This window comes from Gymnoscopelus braueri, assembly GCF_963280865.1.
Source record: "Gymnoscopelus braueri genome assembly, chromosome: 10".
Lineage (NCBI taxonomy): Eukaryota > Metazoa > Chordata > Actinopteri > Myctophiformes > Myctophidae > Gymnoscopelus > Gymnoscopelus braueri.
Genome location: NC_137611.1, coordinates 46,331,554 through 46,355,195, shown reverse-complemented (window position 1 = coordinate 46,355,195; position 23,642 = coordinate 46,331,554). Strand labels below are relative to the sequence as shown.

General features: G+C 39.9%; 1 protein-coding gene across 1 annotated transcript; it reads right to left on the bottom strand.

Annotated features, from left to right (window-relative positions):
- Positions 1 to 895: 895 nt before the first annotated feature.
- Positions 896 to 23,237, bottom strand: tmem71 (transmembrane protein 71). The gene is made up of 12 exons (XM_080439341.1): positions 23,097 to 23,237; positions 18,830 to 18,988; positions 16,772 to 16,901; positions 13,525 to 13,573; positions 12,049 to 12,261; positions 8,884 to 9,029; positions 8,455 to 8,601; positions 7,054 to 7,254; positions 5,926 to 5,995; positions 5,378 to 5,439; positions 5,166 to 5,215; positions 896 to 5,020 (listed from the first exon to the last, which is right to left on the bottom strand). The coding sequence occupies exons 3-12, from the start codon at positions 16,800 to 16,802 to the stop codon at positions 4,997 to 4,999; spliced, it is 993 nt and encodes a 330-aa protein (XP_080295467.1). The 5' UTR covers positions 16,803 to 16,901; positions 18,830 to 18,988; positions 23,097 to 23,237; the 3' UTR covers positions 896 to 4,996.
- Positions 23,238 to 23,642: the final 405 nt, after the last annotated feature.

The window sequence follows — 23,642 nt, the reverse complement described above, 5'->3', positions numbered from 1 at the left end:
AGCTCATATATTTTAAGCACTGCAGATTTCACCTTCTCATAATTCCTACAATCAATAGGACTCAAATAATCATCTAATCATCCCGCTTATTACACGGTTACTTAATAAAGAAATTAATAAATTGACCCAAAAGTAACAAAACGAAGGATTTCATTGCTTATGGTAATGAAAGTAATCCATTAATATATGCCAGGTCACGGTCATGTCCAGTGCAACGTGTCGCCTCGGAAAACAACAGCAAGTGTTGATCAAATAGAATACATTTTCGGTTACTGCATTGTCTATTTCTCGCTTCAAATGTTTTGAGAGCAATGATTAGCTGTAAATTACATTACAAACAGTGCGTTTGTTTACATGGCTGCCATGTTGGATACGGCACAAAATCAAGCAGAGCAGCAAGTGCTCTGAGCCTTTGATTAGACAGCGGTCTGTTATTGAGCTTAGCGATCATTATTCAGAAATAACACACTGCTGAATTCAGTGATTGACCAATCAGAATCAATAATATGTAATAAAGCCTTCGGTTACTGCATTGTCTATGGATTGTCGTTTTCAAAAACATTCTTAAGAGCAATGTTTAGCTGTAAATGACATTGTGCGTTTTGTTTAAATATCTGCCATGTTGGATATGACACAAAATGCAGCTGCACAAATTGATATGAGCCAGGTGCTTGGAGTCTTTGATTATACAGTGGTCTGTTATTGAATTCAGCTGCATTATTCTAAAATTACACATCTGAATTCAGTGAATGACCAATCAGAATAAAACATTGAACCAAGCCGTGTAACAATGCAATCAATATATATATATATATATATATATATATATATATATATATATATATATATATAAATTATACCATACTCATATACACAATGCACTGGACAGAGTAAAGATGTTTAACATTGTTTAATGGAGCATAAATATTCACATGTGAGACGCAATACAGGAATTGATGATAACATCCAACACTGTAAAATAAAATCTTTAAGAAAGCTGAAATGATTCATGTATGAAAGGCTTTGAAAATTCAGCTCTCAAATGTAACATCTAGCCTAATTCAAGACATTGTTAGTAAAACATTAATCCAATCAATTTCTTTATACATATTCTTTGACTTCAGCATTTAAGATTTTAATTTACAGTACTTTCAGTATACCTTAATGGTGACTACATAAACACACATGTATCAATAATCTTTTCATGTTAGAATACATACCAAATGCAATAACAATAGCAACACTAAGTGCAATTACAAACATTCATGCACACACAAAGTACCACGTTTCCTGTCTTTGAAACAAGTAATAGTGGGAAAATATAGAATGTACAGAATTACTGTTGAAACATACAGTAGATATGTCACAGAGTTTGGGCCAAAAGGCAAGAGCTTATTTAGAGGCATAAGTGTGAATTCTAATTCATCTTTAATGTGACCACAGTCACTTCTGCTGGCACAGGAATAACATTTTTCCTTTGTCCTTCCTTGTAAATTCTATATTTTTATATTAAATATATATTTTTAATTGTGAATATAGGAAACATTGATATAAAAAGTGCCACATTATAAAGCAATGTACATGTTGATGCTTATGAATACAAAGCAATACAAAAAAAAGGATGGTATTAAAAACAAAAATACATTGATTTTGGTTTTTCTAAAGGAGAAACTATTAAACCAAAGCAAAGCTTTTAAAACAGCTATTTTCTCCAAGTATAGAGCCCTGTGGTACTATTTAACTAAATAATTTTTAACAAACCAAGAACCCATGTCTAATCTTAACCACATAAACCCTAATCCGTTGACCGGGGTCCCCCAGGGATCTGTACTTAGTCCGCCTCTTTCCCCCCCCCCTACATCACAATGTGGGTAACTGACAATAATTGGATCAATCATATTTGGCACTTGGATCAATCAACACATAGATGCTTAGAGACACTTGTCTTATTGATATCGTTGCTGTCAGGCAGAAACCTCTTATATCCATATTCTAACTTTTCTTTCTTCAAACAAAAGCATCAATAGTAGCAGATCCACAAGCTCGAAACGGGGCGCGAAGTGACACGTTTTGAGCTTGTAGATCTGCTACTTTTGATACTTTTGAATTTGAATCCTGAAAAGTAACAAATTTGGACATATGAGGTTTCCACCCGACAGAGACGATATAATATAATACATCATTCCTGGATACACTCACAAAATGTCTGTTTTATTTCTTTGTGGCAGACCTTCAATTTTATCCCCAATGATTTGAGAACAACACGGTCCTTTGTTTTCATGGATATTATTCATAATTTTTTTTGCCATCGAATGTAACATTTTGGGCCACAAAGAGTAAAAGCTGCAATCCGGAACTTATTTCAATGAATAAACATTATTTTAACCAATCTTGTATGGTACAGCATGTAAATACAATAGATCTAGCACAATTGTTATTGAGACATTTAGACCCTGGTGTCGGGTAGGACAACTACTGGTTGGCAAGTAGTTCTGCCTGAAGCTCATAAGCCCAATATAGGCCTCTTGCGTGAGCGGTAGAAATTTGGTCTCTCATTACAGGAGATCTGGGTTCGAATCTCGGGTAGGCAGGGCATAAAAAATTACGTATTGCAGCTTTACACAAAACAGAATTTTGCAGTAATGCAGAGTTTAAGTGACAAACAATTCTAACACCCAACAACACACGTCATAACTGTACATTTTACAAAGAGTTGATTTGTGCGTTCAGCAACGCCTCCACACAATCCATCCCTTGTATTAGTCCTTCAACTATAGCTCTTAAACGCTTGGCATAGTTTGAGCCACAAACATGATTTAACATTCTTAAAAGTTAGACCTTTATGAGGAAAAGTCCTCGACATAGTTTTTTCTTTTCTTTTCACTACCTTTGCTACTGTCATTTTCCTGATGAAAACATGTTTCATTTATTCTAACCACTTAAGCCCTATTTAAAACAAAAACATCTAAAATAGTAAAGCTCAATTTGTCGTGATGCGACGCATTGAGCTTGTAGATTTACTAAAACGTGTGCCTTGTAGAGAGTTACACAGGTTAGAGGATCTCAATCTCTTTTACCATAAAGATCCATCAGAACTCAGCTTCTATAGATAAAGCTAATTAATATTAAACTCTACAAAAATACCGTTTCCCTACTAACAGCTTCAACGTATTGCTGGCTTTACATTTCTTTATTCTCCCTGTGTTTTTAAGCTGCCACTATAAAACTAAGAGCCAAGAGCTAGGCACCTGCAGAACAAGGTTTGTAATGATGGTTTTAACCTCCGTGGACCACCAGGGGGTGGTGTTTGCTACACAGTACTTCAAACCAGTGGTTCTCAAAATGTTACATTTCAAGGACCCCCCCTTAACTCTGACAGTATACAAATGGAACCAAATGGACCCGTCCATTTCGTACACCGTCCATTCGTACACTGTCAGAGTTACAGACTTGTGAGTGTCCATTTAGAACCCCCTCAAGCAACGCTGAGTCATTTGGTTCCATTTGTATACTTTCAGAGTTACAGACTTGTAAGGGTCCATTTTAGAACCCCCTCAAGGAACCCAGAGAGTCCCTGGACCCCACTTTGAGAACCACTGCTTCCCCTCTGGTGCTCCAAGCGGCCAACAACAAACACTACAAAATATGTTAATACCATCTAGACACAGTCTTCTTGACTAATTTAATATTTCAGCAGCATTGTATGGTTATCTCTGACATTTCCCTGTATTACTCCTGTTGATTAAGTCTTCTACATTATTCATGTATTAAGTATTCTACATTAATCATATGATATTGATTAAGTATTCTACATTAATCATATGAAGTATCCTACGGCTATAGGTACAGTACGTCTATCATTGTACAAGGCAGGATAGCTATTAAAAAAGGCACTTAACATTAGAAAAGTTTCACTCCAAAATGTTATATTATCCATTTTGATTCAATAAGAACAATTATCTTAATATACCTGAAGTCATTATCATTACCTGAAATGCAATGAAGGATTTACATTGGCACTCGTATTTTTTTTATAAAAGTACATGAAATATTCTTTATCCCAAATGGTTCGATAATTCATTCTGGAATGAAACTTTTCAGTATGTTTGGAGTTTTCTCAGGAAACAAATGGCACTTCTATAGTACTAAAATGACAGGTAGTTTTAACTATTACAACATTAACTGTTGTATATTTGGTTGCGTTCAGTAAGTCATTATTCTTTTCATTTATTTTTATATAAATGAAGCAACAAGCCCTATACTCATCTGTGTCTCCTTATTTTTAATGTTTCTGGAAATTCATGGACCTGAAACTTTCATCTATTTTCATGATACTGAAAGCCTGAAATATTTGGTCACGTTGGACAGCCCAAAAATAGCCAAGGTAAAACTACTATTGATATAAACTACAAATACAGTATATCAAAAATACATGTCAATAGATTTGTGGGTTATGTCGGTACAATATGTTTACAGTGAACTACTCAAGTATCTGGACAGTGAAGCCATTATAATAATGGTTTAAACATGCTAGACCTATATACTCCACCATACGACGAATAGAGAAAATAGTCAGTCTACATAGCTTATACTGTAGATCTGCTATCTGCTACAATGTTTCCTTCAGTCTGTTGGGGAATAATCACAGCACATTTCTTTCATTTAATCGATTTCTATCTTTTACCCTTTTCCCTCAATTTAGTTATGTCAATTCCCAATTCTCCCTCGTGTTTTACCCCTTTCACTTCCCAATTACACCTTGAAAGCTTATGCTTTAAAGGGGTCTAAATACTTCCATAGCTCACTGTTAACACCTGTTTCAGTGCAACATGCATTAAATTACGTAATGAAATATAAAATATGAGGTACATGTACTGAATGTTCAAATACTGTACCTCCATGTGTGTGTGTGTGTGTGTGTGTGTGTGTGTGTGTGTGTGTGTGTGTGTGTGTTCCCGTGCATCCAGACGAGTGAGAGAACGTCTCTGCATTTTCTTTATTCATTCCGTGATGTAATATCCTGGAAAGAGAAACGTTTTTCAATTTAATGGTCGTTATTTTCCCTGTATGTCGATGACATACAATCGTCCACATATGTTACCTATTACAATAATATATTGACTTAAAATCTTAAATGTATATATTATTTATGATGAATGACTCACCTCTGTCTTGGCTCGCCGCCAGCGGCCCATGGGTCCAGTTTTCGTAACCACTGAAACGTAAGACATTACTGTAATTTTTTTTTAAAGGAACAACACACACACACACACACACACACACACACACACACACACACACACACACACACACACACACACACACACACACACACACACACACACACACACACACACACAAGTATACTGATACTTACACATAAATGATGTTAACATCATGAATGTTGTCACCGCAGCAGACACACTCCACCACACACACCTACAGTGTATGAGAGAATATAACATTAGCATATTAGTACTTTTTCAAGTGAATGCCGTGAAAACATTTTGTCTATTTTAGTTCATGACACGAGAGGCATGTAAGGAGTGTGAATGTGACTGTAAGAATTACGGTTTGTGTTCATTATATTTCGTAAATGTTTTTCTTTCTCTCTCCCAGGGCCTGCAATTAACTGAGCCAGTTAATTACAAAATAGTCGAATTGGGAAAGGAATTAAAGGACATTAATTCATGTGAACTATTCATGTTAAAGAAGACAAAAGGAGTGTCCACAGAGGTTTGGCAGATGCAAAAATATTATTATTTTTAATGATGACCCATAGCCTAGTGACTGTGGCACAATTAAAAAAACCAAAAAGGTTTAACGGTGGAGATACACGTTTCGTTAAAAAAAAAAAGATCCTCAGTCTGCCATGATGGCAGCATGGATAACTTAAATAAACATTGTATTTTGAAGGATGTTTACCCGGAATATACGGCAGCAAAGATGAACACGCAGAACACCAAGAGGAGAATGCTTTTCATCGTGGTTACGCCTGGAAACACACAGACAACATTTTATTTAAGCATCACTGTATTAATACAGTCACCAATATACCAATAGAATTAACAGCTTATTAAAGGGAGTGTAAGTGATTTGTTGTTGTTCAGAGAGAGAGAAGAGAGAAGAGAGAGAGAGAGAGAGAGAGAGAGAGAGAGAGAGAGAGAGAGAGAGAGAGAGAGAGATTGCGTGCATGTGCGTGCATGTGTGTGTGTGCATGTGTGCATGCGTGTGTTTCTGCGTAGATACATGAAGTCAATTCTACAGCTGCTGTGGCGCACAAAGAATTTAACACATCTTGTAAACCGTCCTCATGTGTACCGAGGGTCACGCTCTGATTGGCCACAGAGAATGACCTCATCTGTGTAAAGAGGCCCGTTTGGAGACGGACAGGCGGGTCTATCTGCTGCCTGTCAGCACTATGGAGGAGTTACGTAACGCCATCCATGCTCTACAAGAGGCTGGGAGGGTGCATGTGATATCTGACGGGCCTGATAACTCCACTTCCGTCTCTATATTCAGTAGTGTAGTGTTTGTTCAGTAACAGGGGTCTTCCCCGTCTCTACAGCTCTTTAATAAACAGAAAATACATTTTCAGGCGGGTTACAAATTTCAACCAATCAGGAACCCCACAAAGATCACTTGTCAGTTTGTGTTCCAGTTCCACTTTTATCTGCTCATTTATTTATTTCATAACTTCTCACCAATTTCACTTGTTTATCCTGTATCATCCTGATTGGATAACATTGGTATCCCGACCAGAACATGTATTGTCTGTTCAATGAAGAACTGAAGAGACGGGGAGACTCCTCCTTACTGAACAAACCCTGTAGAGCAATGATTTCTAAGAAAATAGAGCTATTTAACACTTATTTTAACAAAAAATACCCCTTACTGCACCTTTAAGCTAACGTTTAACCTATTTTTCTATCGGGGGGAGCCACAAGACTTTTTTTTTATTCGTCCATTTTTCTCACAGGTTTTTTAGATCTTTCCTTATCGTACACCTTATCGTTTAATGTTTTACCATTCATGTCATCATTTCCAGCTCACCTGATTGGTCAGTTGTGGCCGGGGGACAGCAGCTATTGGTGAAGAAGGCCGAGGGAGGCGGGACTTCGGAGAGGCCGCCCAGTGATTGGGTGTAGCGCTGCTTTGAGTGACATGTCTCGCTGCAGATCTCTTCCTGGAAGAGGAGGCGGGGCTCAGAGGGCGGGGCCAGTTTGTCCGGAGGGGGCGGGATCTCTGTCGGGTCTGTAGGTCAGAGATACACACACAAGGCCTTAGTTTAAAGAAACAATCTGAAACTTATTTTAATGGATGAAAGGTTGTTGTAACCACTCTGTATGGTACAGAATGTTAACACAATTTAACTAGTAAGGCCCACCGACAGTGGGGGATTAAGGAACACTGTAGTACACCAGCCACCAGGGGTCACCTTTTCTCCCATTTTAGTGTGCCAATTAATTCCTCCCATTGCTGGTCACTGCTGGGAGGACGTAGCTCCTCCATTCTACTCCTCTCATTCAACATAGTCCCCACTGACAGGCTCCGCCCCAGCCCATAGGAGTGTGCACAGTGACAAAGGTCAGCCTCCCCACTTGGCTTTCTTCCCCCAAACAAAGGCCAGTTGTGTTTGCACAGATGCTCGCCCAAACCGGATAAACCGCGGTGGATTCAAACCCCTAGACGCCGTGGTGGTGGACAGGTACTTGACCCCGGCACCACCGAAGCGGCCAGTGATATACGTTAACTTTTAACCAATGAAATCCCATATGGTTGACCGGAGTCCAGGGTTCCCACACATTTTTTACAATGAATTTTCAAAACTTTTCCAAAGTATTTCACCCCATTTCCAGGCCTACAGCAATGGTGCAATAATGAGGCTCTTAAACATGTGTGCTATCAATGCCCCTAGACAGACTCGAGCAAAGGTATCACGTGACGAAAAGAACAGAACTACAAGCAAACGTGTTGTTAGCTTGTAGATCTATTATTTTTGTTTTATTTTCTATATTTTCTGTATACATTAGGCCACACGCATTTCACGTAACGCTAGACTAAAAACATGTTTTTAAGAACAAAATCAATAGCCAAAACTATGTAAATTATATCCAAACATTTTCCAAAACATTCAGTTAATTCCAAACCTTTTCCAGGCCTGGAAAACAGTTTATTTTTATTTCAAAATAGTTCCAGGAATTTCATGATCGTGGGAACCCTGGGAGTCCCTCATGGCTCTATACTATTGTCTTTTCTGTTTTCTATTATTGTGGGGAAAGCTTTCGCTGAAACTAGGAGATCGACAAGCAGATCGACACGTGTCGCAGCGAGACGCGGTGAGAGATTATCGATCCGCTATTTTCTGCAAAAGCTTTCCCCACAATAAGGATGCTGCAGGTTTAAGTGGTTAAAGAGAAGCTGTCAGATCATCAGGTTCTTCAACCTTCTCACCGTATGTGAAGCTGCTGCTGCTGTCCAGCGCCGTGGCCATGTTGTCCTCTACCCATGATGCACCAATGACGGGGCGGTTGAAGCTGGCCCCTACCCACGATGCATCACTAACAGGGGGGTTGGTGCTGTCTTCTACCCACGATGCCTCTGTAGTGACAGATGCAAGGTTATTCTACTTAACTAAAACTAACAAAATAACTCAAACTGGAATTAAATTATAATTCTAGTTTGATTATATTTATTTTCAAACTAGAATCAAACTAAACTAACTACAGTAAGTAAGTAACCACGTAACTAACTAACATTGTGACCTTGTAGATCGGCTAGTTTCACTATCAATCTGAGCTAACACTGAACTGAAATTGAAAATGAAGGGTCAAAACGAAATAAAAATGAAAAAAGTAAAGAATAATTTGAAACTGCAATAACCTTGGTTAGTGCTGTCCTCTACCCAGGATGTCTCAGCAGTGGCGGGCGTATTGAACACGCCTCTGAAGACCTTCTGACACGTCTCCGTCATGTCACTGAGCAGGCTGGCCAACGACCGCCGAGGCCTCCTCCGCCGACGGAAGACCCTGGAAGATGAAAAACAAGGGAAATTCATGAAGAATGTGGCTTTTTATAAATTATCTACAAACGCACAACATCTCTCTGTGAGTGTGCCCGCGTGTCGCCTGCAGATCTCCAGAACCGTGCCGACTGATCGACTTCAAACTTGAGCACCTTTGTTTCTCAAACATGATTTTTATTCCACATTTTTATTAAATCTGATCTTTAGGACTGACTGTCCACACCGTTATTACATGTGACCTTTAAGACCTACTGTCCACACTGTTATTGTCCCCGCCAGGCCAAAAGGTATGGCGAGAGTATGTTTTGCACCCTGTCCGTCCGTCCGTGTGTCACATAGTGACACATTATGAGCTTGTAGATCTATTTCTGAATAGACAAATAGGGGCTGGAACCCCTATTTGTAAATATACCTTTCAGGACGGTAACCCCTTTTGGGGTTCTTGTTGCTATATACAGTATATAGCAACGTACATTTGTTGTAATTTTTGAATAAATATTTGTAGTTTTTCAGAAAACATAGGTCAGGATTTAGAAGGCGTTTTTAGAATCGGCCTCAGGTCTAAATGGCTTAAATGGTTAATGTAATTTTTTTTAAATAATAATCTAAATCTACAAAGTAACTAGTAGCCTAACTTTTTCAAATAACTGTAGCGAAGTAAAAAGGTAAAAAAGCTAAACTCGTATTTGCCTCTGAGATGTAGAGGAGTATAAATCGACACACTCAAGTAAGTAAAAGTACCTCAAAATTCTACTTAAGTACAGTACTTAATTCACGCCCCTGCCTGCAGACAGTATTGAAGATGACATAAGGGTGAGTAACAGATCATTCTCAACTGTATCATGCTTGTCACAACATGTGACATCTCATCATGTGTCTCTGCCAAAGTTGGCAGCAAACTGGTGAAAACAGGAACGCCTCGTGGGTTAGAAAGACACAGTAAATAGGGCTGCTAATATCAATGATTTTCTCAGCAATTATTCTATCAATTGTTTTTTCCATCAATCAAATGACAGAGAAGCGTGTTTTTTCACTAAATGCTTATATTTGTCCTTGAGTAAACTATGTTTCTCCGTTTCAGAGAGACTATGTGTATAATTAATTTGCATAATCTTTCTCACAACAGGTCGCATGGCAACGCGTTGTGAGCTTGTAGATCGACTATTTTCACTAGTTTGGGTCACGGGGAGGCATAAAGGTTCTCTTTTGAGTCTCGAGCTATATGGTTTGGGAACCACTTCACTAACTCACACAGCCACCTTTATTATATTTCTCTATTATCAATAACATCCAAGTTGCCTAGCAACAGCAACAGATGACTTCACACGCTGGCTGTGGAACACGCCGCATGACGCGCAAAGAATTTAATGCAGCTCGTAAAGCCGCCTCGTGTGTACCGTGCGCTTCGCTCTGATTGGCCGCGGAGGATGACCTCATCATCTGTGTGGAGAGGCCTGTTTGAAGACGGAGTGTCAGCACTTTGGAGGAGTTACGTAATGAATAGCTGAAGTATTAAATAGGACTTAATTGGTTGAAGTTTTGTCTAAATGTGCACTGTAACTAAAGTTTAAATAACTAGCGGAGTAGAAGTTTGCCTGAGATGCACAGTAGTGAAGTATTGAAAAACTGGACATACTCAAGTAAAGAAAACACACCTCAGAATTGTAATCAAGTACAGTACTTGAGTAAATGTACAGTACAGTACTTACTTTCCACCACTGGAGTTACATAACCACCATCACAGTCATCTCATCCAGACATGCTGTACAAGAGGCTGCATGTGATAAACAGACTGAGAACTGCACTTCCTTCTGACTGCTGTCTGAACCGTTATCAACAAAGAACCCTTAAAGGAACATTTTGTCTTTTTTCCCCCAACGTCATCTCTGTATCGTCTCTGTCGGGCAGATCTCCATATCTTAACTTTTTGTGTTTTTTCATAAATTAATGCCCTACTTGATCATACTACAGCGTCGCACAAAAGTATCAAAAATAGCAGATCTACAAGCTCGAAACGCAGCGCGAAGCGACGTGCTTTGAGCTCGTCGATCTGCTCCTTTGGCCAGTTTTGGACATACAGTATGAGGTTTCCACCCGACAGACACAATATGAGTCCTTAGTATTGCTAACTATGGTATGATACTATTTCTGTAGACACACAGAAATAGTCTATAGACAGTAAATAGACAGTTTCTGTTTCTATTTCTGTGTCTCATAGGTGGACTGGATAGTTAAAAAATGTGCCTACGAATGACATAATCCGTGGTCACTTCAAACCCGAGTTCTTTTCTTTTTCTTTTTTCTTTGCAAGAACAATGTGTGCTATTTGCGAACTTTCCAGGAAGAGAGAGGCTGTAGTTTCCATTAGCTTGGAATCCCCATCTTTGATGTCACTGGTAGGCAGGTTTCTGAACTGTCTTTTAGTGCAGTGGTTTTCAACCCTTTTCATATCAAGGCCCATTATTTATTCGGCATTTGAGCCAAAGAACACCGTTTGATGAGATTTAGCCTCTCGGGTCCAAAACGTAGAATATTTTGTTATTGTTGGATGAGATTTTGTCCACAATTCCATGCTGCATTGATGTTGGTACCATAGGAGAGATGACAGGCAAACGTTGATCAAAATAACAATTATTTAATTAAATAATGCACATTTTTAACAATAATTAAATTCTTGAGAGCGTAAAATGAAACCAAATGGACCCATAAGGGTCCATTTGGTTTCATTTTACGCTCTCAAGAGTTAAAGATCTATAAGGGTCCATTTGGTTACCAACGCTCTATCATTTAGCTGGGGACCACCTGGAACCCCCTCAAGGACCACTGGTGTGGTGGTGTTTACCTGCAGAAACACACTGCCCACTCGCCGTATTTTGGTATTTTCAACTGTTTGTTTTGGTAGACAGGGATATTTTTGGGCTACAAAAAAACAAACAGTGAAAACGCCAAAATACAGTGAGAGGACCATGTATTTCTGTAGGTAAACACCACCACACTAATACAGTAGTGTCAGCACGACTCACCGGACCATGTTCTCCTTGTAGGACACGTTGGTCTTGGACGGGGTGAGCGAGACGTTGCCCTGGTCGTCCCAGCTGTAGCTGTCCTCCGTCAGGAGGTAGTAGCCGTTGGAGAGGAGGCGCGGCGAGCGCCGGCAGGAGCATGGGGAGCCCCCGGTGGTGTTGGAGGAGTAACACACGTAGGAGGAGTCCGGAGAGAGGAGAGACAGGCCCAGACTGAGGAGGTGAGAGAGTGAGAGAGAGAGAGAAAGAGACATGTGATGTCATGTCACTGGGTTTGTAATCTCTCAAGACAGATTCTGCTAACAGCAGAATCTGTCAGCACCAAACATGTAGTGTTGTTGTTTAGTAGGAATAAACACAGAAGCACCCGGGAGGAAGGAGACAAACCGAGTTCCTGCTTCTATACAAAAAAGGAGGTGGTGCCCCCAGAGGCACCACCCTGTTTTTACCGAACGGGTTCACAGATTGCTGGGTTTGCATGCGTGCGTGTGTGTGTGTGCGTTTGTGTGCGTGTTTAATCAGTCTACAATGTTCATGCTACCAAATTTGGCAAGTGTTTCATAAAAGCAATAACTCACTCCAGGTCATGGTATATTGTGATTATTATATCATTGTTATATTGTGATTATATATGTTGTGATAATATCACAATATAGACCATGACCGCTCATGAGTTATTGCTTAATTGTTAAAGACTACTCTCTAGGTCAGGGCTACTCAACTTAAGATGGCTGAGGGGCCACTCAGAAAAATACCAAAAGTCCAAGGGCCGCAAGCTAAAAATGTCTGTCCTATTTTGGATTTTTCGATTTTGTAACACACTACACATTGTTATAAGAAAATGTACCTTTTGACATATGAAATAATGAAATTTCACCATATGAAATAAGGGACACCTATCCTGGGCGCGCGGCTTTGCCGTGCGGCCGAAAAAAAATGGGGGTCAAATCCCCCGAAAAAACTGAAATGCATAGAAAACTATGCATTATACCTGTAACAATTGACGCACCTGTAAATGTCTGTCTGTTTGTTTTTGGAAAAAAAATTAAGCAACCCATATATTTGAGCGGAATTTTTTTTTAACCATGAGGGGCCGCAGAGACGCTGCGTTGGGGCCGCATGCGGCCTGCGGGCCGCGGGTTGAGTAGCGCTGCTCTAGGTGATGCCCGTTGGGAATGCATGCCCCTCTGTTTTCAGAGCCTTGTACCCGTTGTCAGACAACTTAGCGCAGTACCACTACCCGTTATTATAGTACTTGGAGGCCAGTCTATGATGCCAGTAGCCTGGTAAACGACCCCGGTCGCGTGACATGAAAATGTGAATTCACGCGACCGGGAGGGTTTACCAGGCTATGATGCCAGTACAGTGAAGTCATAATGATGACATCAGGGATCTCCATATTTGGACATAAAGGGGAAACAAACAGACAGACAGAGATTCTGTGCATTTATGGACAGATGAAGTACATAGTCCTACCTTTGACATGATTGGTCAGCCAGCGGGTGTCTCTCTTTGATTGGTGAACCTGAACAAATAAAAAAACAAAAAAATGTGAACCACTTGTAACACAATGTAATTATGTTGTCGTCCAAATATGTGTTTGATGTAGAATAGTTCTAGTCCAGTGGTTCAAAAGAATCCATTGGATCAACTGTTTCAAGGACCCCCTTAACTGTGAGTGTACAAACCCTGGTGGTCCCTGGACCCCACGTTGAAAAAACTGTGGTGCAGACCACATCCTTCAATGTGGCGTTTTGAGGACTTTTAGTTAATTAAAAAGTGAAAAGTACATCTTATCTGAGACAGCTGGTCATACTCCCTCTTCTCGAAATACAGAAGAACAGGAGTTCAGTCTTTGTTCAAGGCCTCTGCCTATCTGGAGAGAAACACATGTTCTCGCTTTCCTTTTTCTAAGAAATGAGACACGGCCTGTGTAACTTTACTGGCCAAACTCTGCTCCGAACAGAGAACTTAATACTGACTCAATGCTGTAAGAGTCAAACATGGAGGTGCAAACCTATGCTCTGTATTCTCCTGTAGCGCTACGATAAGATTTCTTCGTTATATGAAATCATGTGGTTCCTTATTCATTTTATATGGTTTTAATATATTTATTTATAGTAGATCTAGGGTTTTACACCCAAGAAGAAATGAGACACGGGACGCATTGTGAGCTTGTAGATCTGCTTTTTTTAAAATATATATATAACTACTGTAGCCTGTTATTATGACGTTTACATATTTTAAAACTGAAGATGCGAACGCATATTGAATGACAGTGCGTTTAAATTGAATGTCTCACCAGTGTTTGAAACACTGATTCATTGCTGGGGTGTGAGACGTCATTGATTGGTCAATAACTTTACCATTCACATGTAATTCAAAAAGGGCTCCTCGGAGCACAGGTCTCCGCCAGGTCAGGTAGGTTATTGTGGCTTCCTGGTGGCACTATAACAGGCCAATGTGAAAAGGGCGGCATTTCTTCCTCTCTAGTGGGAATGTGTGTGGAAAATGTCACGGAAATCGCACGCTGCGTTCATGATTTGAGGCATTTTGTTCCAAACTGACCTATCCTGCAAACTTTGGAAGCTAATGTTAGCAAATTAGGATGCAATATGAAATATCGGACACATCCGTCTTGATGACATGACTATAGAGATACTGTGTACTGATTTGCGTGATTTTTGGACAGAATCTGAAGGAGTAATAGCAACAAATTTGTTTTACAAAAGTCAGCCTCCTGGTGGCGCTCTAACAGGCAGATGTGAAAAATGCAGGGCAAGGGTTTTTCCTTGGCCTCTAGGGAGTGTGCAAAGTTTCCTGTGGCCTGTCATAGCGCCACCATGAGGCTGATTTGAACATTTTCTATCAAATAAGAAAAAAAAAAAGAAATCTGGTCTCAGTCTCGACTCGGTCTCGCCTCCGGTCGGTCTCGGCCTCGACTCGGTCTCGCCTCCCGTCGGTCTCGGTCTTGACTCGGACTCGACCCCCTCCCTGGCCTCTCGGACTCGGTCTTGACTCGGACTCGCCCCCCCTCGGACTTGGTCTTGACTTGGACTCGCTTTAGGTGGTCTCGACTACAACCCTAGGGGTTATGCACCGCAAACGTTAATATAACATCTCTCTGCGTAGTTGTTGAGAGTCTGTCCTTGTTATGATACCCTGTCTTCCTCTCTGCTTTCCTAACTGTCTGTCTCTCCTACCCTGTCTCCCTCTCAGCTTTCCTACTGTCTGTCTGTCCTGCCCTGTCTCCCTCTCAGCTTTCCTGCTGTCTGTCCTGCCCTGTCTCCCTCTCAGCTTTCCTAACTGTCTGTCTCTCAAACACTGTCTGTCTCTACGCTTTCCTGCTGTCTGTCTGTCTCTCCAACACTGTCTCACTCCCAGCTGTCCTACTGTCTATCTCTCTTACACTGTCTTCCTTTCGGCTTTCCTTTAGAGAATGTCTGTCTGTCCTAGAATAAATACTGATGTCATCGGGCTGCGACGCCTTGAAAGATATACATTCACATCTTTGTAACCATACCTCTGTGCGTCTTTTATTGTTCAATAAAACCAGGTATTGTTCTAACTACTTTGTAAATAAAGTGAACTGGTCCCAGATGGGGAACGGTAGGACATTCAACACTGTGTTGTTGACACTAACTTGACACATACTCTGACAGTGTTTCACTTCACTACGCTGGAATGTGACCATTTGTGTTACTGTTGTTGTGCAATATGAACAGACAGTAGGCCCTACTGTATGGAAACCAAAAGACAGTTATTAAACTCCATCTTTATAATTTATTATACTCTTGGTTGAGTAATGACTTTTGTTCGGCCCCTTGGATATTGCAATACTACCATAATAACAGTGAATAAACTATGATAATAATATGATACAATATATCATTGTATCTCCAACGTCTCCAACGTGTCGTGAGTGAGCTTTTAGATCTGCTATTTTTGAAACATTTTGAAAGATAAATAACAGTTTGGGACGTACAAAGTTTCCACCTGACAGCAATGATATATACAGAATAGCATTCAGTGCATAGCAGCAGCAAATAGAGACAAATTGACTCCACACCTAACTGTAAACATTATGTCAGCATGTGGAATGCTGTGACAGAGACCTGCTTGTTTCATTGTTCTTTGACATACAGTAGCACAGGGGTTCTCAAACATGTTCATGTCAAGGACCCCCAAATGAATATGTATTTGGCCGTGGACCCACATATCTTTGTATCAGCGACCCCCATATAAGATTTGTGTTGTTAAAAAAATGTTCAAAATGTTTCAATACTTAAGCTATTTTCAAAGAGACCTCTCAATATGGCGCCACCTGTCCATTGAACTCAATGGACGAGGCGGGGCGGTTGCTCGTTCTAAATAGGGTTAAAGTAGTTAAACAGATTTTGACGCTATAATTAACACATTATTGCTGGGGACCCCCTGGAACCCCCTCAAGGACCCCTGGGGGTTCCAGGACCCCACTTTGAGAACCTCTGCAGTAGCATGTCATATATGTCGGATGGAAACCTCATTATGTCCAAAACTGTTACTTTTCAGGATTCAAATTCTAAAATGACAAAAGTAGCAGATCTACAAGCTTGATGCTTTTGTGTGACGCTGTAGTATGATGAAGTAGGGCATTCATTTACGGAAAAAAAACCAGAACAAGTTAGAATATGGAGATAAGAGGTTTCTGCCCGACAGCGACGATGTTGAATGCAGAACCTACTTGTGACGGCTCCAGAGAAGAACAGAGCCATGGTTGCCTCAGTCCTGCAGGGTCCACACAGAGAGAGAGAGAGAGAGAGAGAGAGAGAGAGAAGAGGTGGGGGAGGGGTGGGGAGTGCCTCTGTCCCAATCTGTAGAAAACATTAGAAACAAGACCAAAATATTAGACACACCCGCATGTCAAGACAAAAACCACAAGACCACAGGAAACACAGCCAATGTTCTGCAATGCGCAGGAAACACTGTGTGACACCGGAATACCCGCCAGCAGAGCCTACTGTATGAAGGTTTGTTTATTTACATGGAAGGAACAAAAATACATACTGTAGGAAGACGAACAGTAAACTGTGTGAACACACAGAGAGAGAAACACTACACCAAACCAGGAATGCACACAAGCAAAATCAGTGATGGAAGAACTACTCACATTATCTACTTAATTAAAAGTATCAATACCCTATTTATCTTATATCTTACTTAATTAAAAGTATCAATACCCTATTGTAGAAATACTCTGTTACAAGTACAAGTCCGGTATTCAAAATGTACTTGAGTAAAAGCACTTAAGTGTTTTGGCATCAACATATACTTAAAGTACCAAAAGTAAAAGTACTCATTATGCAGAAGGTCCCATTTCATAAGTTTTCAAATGCATAAAATGTATAAAAATCCTTTGAAAATAGCAGATCGGCTATTTTCAAATTGGCAAAGTATATACTGTATAGGTCTGAAGTGGTTTTGTAATAATAATCCAAATCTACAAAGCAACTAGTAACTTAAGTTTTCAAATAATTGCAGTGGAGTAAAAAGTAAAATATTTGACTAGACTAGATCAGAATGCTTGAATGTTTGTAAACAAACAGGTATTTCCAGGTAGAACGTCTATGTGTCAAGACTAGCTAGCTACAGTATGTCTAGTTTGTCAACCTGTGGCTATTTAGAACAAAGTAACGTATTTATTAAGGTATTTATAGTCAATAACAATGTCAAGTGTCCTGTTTTTCCCCCCAGAAATAAGGGTAATGAATAATACTGCTCCAATGCAACGCTGCCTGTGTTATCTACCCAAAAATATGCTTTTGGCTCTGTGATGTCATGATGATTTGGTCTATAGAAAGGGGAAGGGGGGTGGAGGCTGCACCTCCAAGATTATGTCTCTCGTCAGCACCATTAGCTTTTAAGGGTTTCCAGTCCAGCTCTGTCATTATTCCCTGGATTAAGGATTTGACAGTAATCCACCGAGAGAGAGAGAGAGAGAGAGAGAGAGAGAGAGAGAGAGAGAGAGAGAGAGAGAGAGAGAGAGAGAGAGAGAGAGAGAGAGAGAGAGAGAGAGAGAGAGAGAGAGAGAGAGAGAGAGAGAGAGAGAGACTCCCAAGATTACTTTTGCACAGTATCTTGTCAGTACAATTAGCTCATTAACCACACAAGCCCTAGTAAAGATTTGGCAAAAAAATTGCAGATCTACAAACTCACATGTTGTGAGCTTGTAGATCGGAGGGGACCGAGTATAGACCCATGGGGAACTCCCAAAGTATATAAGGTTTAAGTGATTAAAAAGTGCAGTCCTCCTCCTCCATGCGTTAAGGATTAAGGATTAGACAGCCTCAGTAATCTCACTGCTAACAGGCTCCTCCATTTAACACAACAACATCCTCATGCTGACAGCAAAACACACACACACACACACATGCACACACACCCACACACACACGCACGCATAAATCATCAATAGTGCGCTGTAAGGCTGCAAGTATCAATTTCTTTCTTAGCAATTATTCTATCGCTTACTTTTTAGATCAATTTAATAATTGCAAAATAATTCATTTTCAAGCTGGGAAAAAAATAGTTTAGTTCGGTTAACGGTTGCACCCAAGAGTACTACGTGACTTGGTCACACACACACACACACACACACACACACACACACACACACACACACACACACACACACACACACACACACACACACACACACACACACACACACACACACACACACACACACACACACACACACACACACACACACACACACACACACACACACTAAATATCCTACCCCAAAGTTTTTCCTCTTCAGTTAAAGTGTACTAAAACTCCTGGGTAGTGGAAGCAGAGTCCTGCGTTCAGAGTGTCAGGTCCAACAGCAGCGTTGTGTGCAGTCACAGTTCTCTCAGGCTGTCTCCCACATCGTCTCAACTCTAGGAGAACTGCAGCTCTGAGAGAAACACAGAACAAAAACACCATGATGTCACTCTTCCTGTTAACCCCATCCTCACCACGACACATTAACCACTTCAACCCTATATACTTCGCTTACCAGAGTCCCCCAAGGCTCTATATTAGAACCCCTCGTTTTTTCTCTATACACCAGCGATTCTCAACCCTCTTTAATGTCAAGTTTGATATGCGTTAGGCCGTGGACCACCATTTCATCCAATGTTTTATCTCTGGGACTCCCAATCTACACTGTAAAATCCTCAATGCTTATTTAACTTTTAGAGTGTACAAATGTAACCAAATGGCCCAGTCAGGGTCATTGGCATGTCACGTCTACAGACTATTCTTCCACAATTTTAAACGGCCCTAAAAATTAAAAAAGTTAAGACACCAAAAATAGAATGTAGACGGTTGAATGCGGTTTCAGGTTGAATCAAGGGGGATTCTCTGTTCTCCGTGTGTGTGACTCCCATTACATGATATGGGTCAGACCAATGCGTGCGGGGTGTGTGTGTGTGTGTGTGTGTGTGTGTGTGTGTGTGTGTGTGTGTGTGTGTGTGTGTGTGTGTGTGTGTGTGTGTGTGTGTGTGTGCACTGTGCAGACATTAGTCTGGTCATCTGAACAGTGTGTCCCAGTGTTTCACTGTAGGGGAGGGGAGGGGGAGGGGACACTCCACAATGGGACGGCTCCTCTTTTACTGGGAGCAACTCTATTGGCTGGCCGACAGGAACGTTTAACAGTTTTTCTTTGTTTACTATTATCATTTGAATTTCAATGTCTTGACTCTGACCACACAAAGCATCTTATTTTACCTCAAATGTCTTTTGCAAGCTCCCAGACGAGAATGACATCCTACATAAACAGCGTCTGGGTTCACAGAGATGGAACTTCCAGAAGTAGAAGGGATGTTGTTTGCTGAGGCAACTAGTGAGTGCTGGGCTGTCTGATAGCTGGTTTGCTGCCCTACCGGACCTTTAGATGATAAACGGGTTTAGTATCATGTTTCACCTTGAATAAGAGTGTCGTGACATTATATAAGTTATAAGTCATTAAATACATTTTTTTTAAAAAGCAAGACCCTGGCACTCGGAAAAAGGGGAATAGATTTAAAGCCTATATATTCAGACATGGCTATAATGTTTCGAACAATTTTTTTTATTTAGTACTTTCCCATTGATCCAGGAGCACAACAAAAACATTTTGCCTACTTTGATCTCCCCTGAGCACCTGCTTTATTTTGTTCACTTCACTTGACAAAACTCTGCAAATGTCTTGTGAAACGCTTGTTGGCTCATAGCAGACATCACCCTGGTAACGTGTACAGTAACTACAGTTCCTAACATCCGTCTATGTAGGACGGAGTGAATAAAGGGTCTGTGTACTGCTCTTACAGGGGCTCCAGGGCCCAACTGTTCATATCTCCTGGACCAAAATAGACCACCAGACCTCATCATAATGACTGACCCGACAGAGGAACAATGTGATGGCTCACACACACCCACACACACAACTAGAGCTAGGCGATATGGAGAAAATCTAATATCACAATATAGACCTAGAATGGGGCCCTGGGGTCAGTGATTTTAACAAGATGTGTGAAGCTTTTGCAGCTAAGTTGCTGTGCAGGGTGTGTGGGGTTTATTCTACGTTAGATTTGTTTGCAGAGACACACAAAGGGAGGAGTGTTCACTGTTCACCAAACTTCAAAACATACAAACACTGCACTGATTTCCTGCAGGAAGTCAGTGAAGCAGAAATCCAGTGGTGAAAGAAGCACTCAGATTTATTTATTTTTACTTAAGAAAACGTAGCAATACAGTGAAGCAAAAAGTGTAATAAATGTACCTAAAAGTTTTATTCAAGAACTTGAGTAAATGTAGCCTACTTTATACCTTCACCACTGGCAGACACAAAGGAAGGAGAATTCACCAAATGTCAAAACTAGGCATGCCCAAATCGATGAATTCATTAATTGATAGTTGATTAGCCTAATCGATCAATCATCAATTAATTGATAAGCGGTGATTTTCCTGATAACCTGAATTTACTAGTACCAACTGCTTAGTAGCACCTGAGATGGAGACAAACCTGAAACATTTTGTCCTGAAAATGTTTTTTTAATTAACCAAACAACAATTGTTCCTGTAAACTAATTTTACTATAACTATAAAAATGTTTTTAATGAATAATAACCTCAGTGGAATTTTAAACCAATTCTTTAATTGGTTAATTTATTAAAGATTGATACTATTAATCGGTAGTCAATTAATTTTAACATCCCTAGTCAAAACACAAAGGCTGCACTGGTTTCCTCAGGGTATATGTGCAGCAGAACTCTATGGAGCTCCTAAGCGGAGCATTGTAACTACTGTATAACCAGTGGTGGAAAGTAACTAAGTACATTTACTCAAGTAAGTAAAATGTTTTGGTATGTTTACTTTACTGGAGCATTTTCCATGTTCTATTTGTTCACTACTCACTACTCCACTAAATCACAGAGACAAAAATTATACTTTTACTCCACTACAATCATTAGAAAACTTTAGTTACTAGTTACTTTTGTAGATCTGTATTATTATTACAAAACATATATTAACCACTTCAGTTCTACTATTTGAAAATAGTAGAACTACAAGCACACAACACGTCGACGTGTCGTGTGCTTGTAGATCTGCTATTTTGAAGGAAAATAATTGAATGCATTTTACACTTATAACTTGCATAATGAGTACTTTTACTTTTGGTACCCAACAGTAACAGTTAATGGGCTTTCTTCTGTAAGGTTATATTTTAATGTTTCTATCACTGACTATGCTTTTTTATTCCTGGTATTATTATGAACAATGAATTATATAAACAAAACAAGTTGGTATTTTTTGTTAATCTTTTAACATCTTAATATTCAGAAACAAACATCGCAAAACAAAAAGGGAATTGGTAAAGAATGTAATTTAAAATGGCAATTTAAAGAATGATTGTGCAATGCATTGCGCATTTAAACATTGCACAAGCTTTTTTTTTTACATAGACGAACACAGACGAAAATCAGATATGCTACATTAAAACATCTTCCCTAGAAAATAAATAGGCTACATGAATAGGCCTACTAATAATAATAATATGCCAGAGCTCAATATATTATAATATTACAATGATGAGGTCTATTCAATTGTGGCTGTGGTGTGTGTGTGTGTGTGTGTGTGTGTGTGTGTGTGTGTGTGTGTGTGTGTGTGTGTGTGTGTGTGTGTGTGTGTGTGTGTGTGTGTGTGTGTGTGTGTGCGCGTGTGCGTGTGCGTCCGCGTCCGTGTGCTGTTGGAGATGGTGATGCTGGAGGAAAATACGTAGCAGGAAATGGGGTACCGGGCCGGCCGGACCAAACCATTCCACCTGCACCCCTTTTCATTCAGTGTAACGGACCAGACCATTCTACCTGCACCTCCTTTCATTCATGCATTCTTATTATACTGTAGTAGGCTACATATAGGTTACTCGGTCAATTATTCTGGGGGAAAAAATCTACAAATATATTATAAGGCAAGACAATATTATTTTACTATCAGCTATTGCTCTAAATTCAATGTATGCATTTGATATGTCCACACATGAACAGCACAGCAGAACTATTAGTGAAGTGGGAGGGATATGTATCATTGTATGTTTACATGTTGTTGTTTTTTTTTTTACACATTTTATTTTGTTTTCACATATTGCAGCCCAGAATGATACAGTACAATTAAAAAAATGTAGTTTCAAGTTTGCAAACGCGATTGTATCTTTCACCATTTTTACTTTCATTATTGGGGATTCAATGCTTAAGTTGTTGAATTTCACACTATATATTGCCGCTCTGAATCATACAGCACAATCCTAAATCAATTAAGTTTGCAAAAGAAATTATCGCAATTCCGTAATTATTTTCACCCTAAAAGAGCTTTCGCATCAAAAATAGCCGATCTACAAGCTCACAACGCGTCGCGCTGCGGCGCGATGTGAGCTTGTAGGTCTGCTATTTTCCCTCGGCTACTACAAGACTTGGTGGGGATTCATTCCCACGGTGTCAAACAAAGACAGAAGAACAACAATCAAAAGATTCGTAGTTACTTACTGGTCGGTTCTGATGAGAAGATGGTTAGATCTGTAGATCCTATTGGTTGGATCAGATGTGTAGATCCTAGTTGGTCAGTATTGTTGTTGTTTTTTCACTTTTTTCTCCCAGAGATCCGTTATGATCTACACACGCACAGAGGAGACTGAGAACCGAAGGGCGCTGATTGTCATCCACAGTCAGCGTTGCCAGATTCTGAGATAAATAAGCAACCAGGTCTATGAAAAGAAGCCCACGAGCACTTTAAACATCAGCTATTTAAAAAAATAATCTTGAGAAGAAAACTTGCTCAATTTATGGAATATGTTTTAACAACACAAAACGTGGTAAGGGGGTCCCTGGCACAAATATATAATTCCAGATGGGGGTCCGTGGACAAATTAATTAACACATCAATTTATTTGGGGCGGACATGAAAATATTTGAGAATCACTGGTTTAAACAATAATCAAAAGAACAAGCCCATATAAGTGATTACACTTAAGAAACAAGCCCCCAAAAAACTCAACCCAGAACTACCAATATTTACAAGCCCAAAGTCACTTA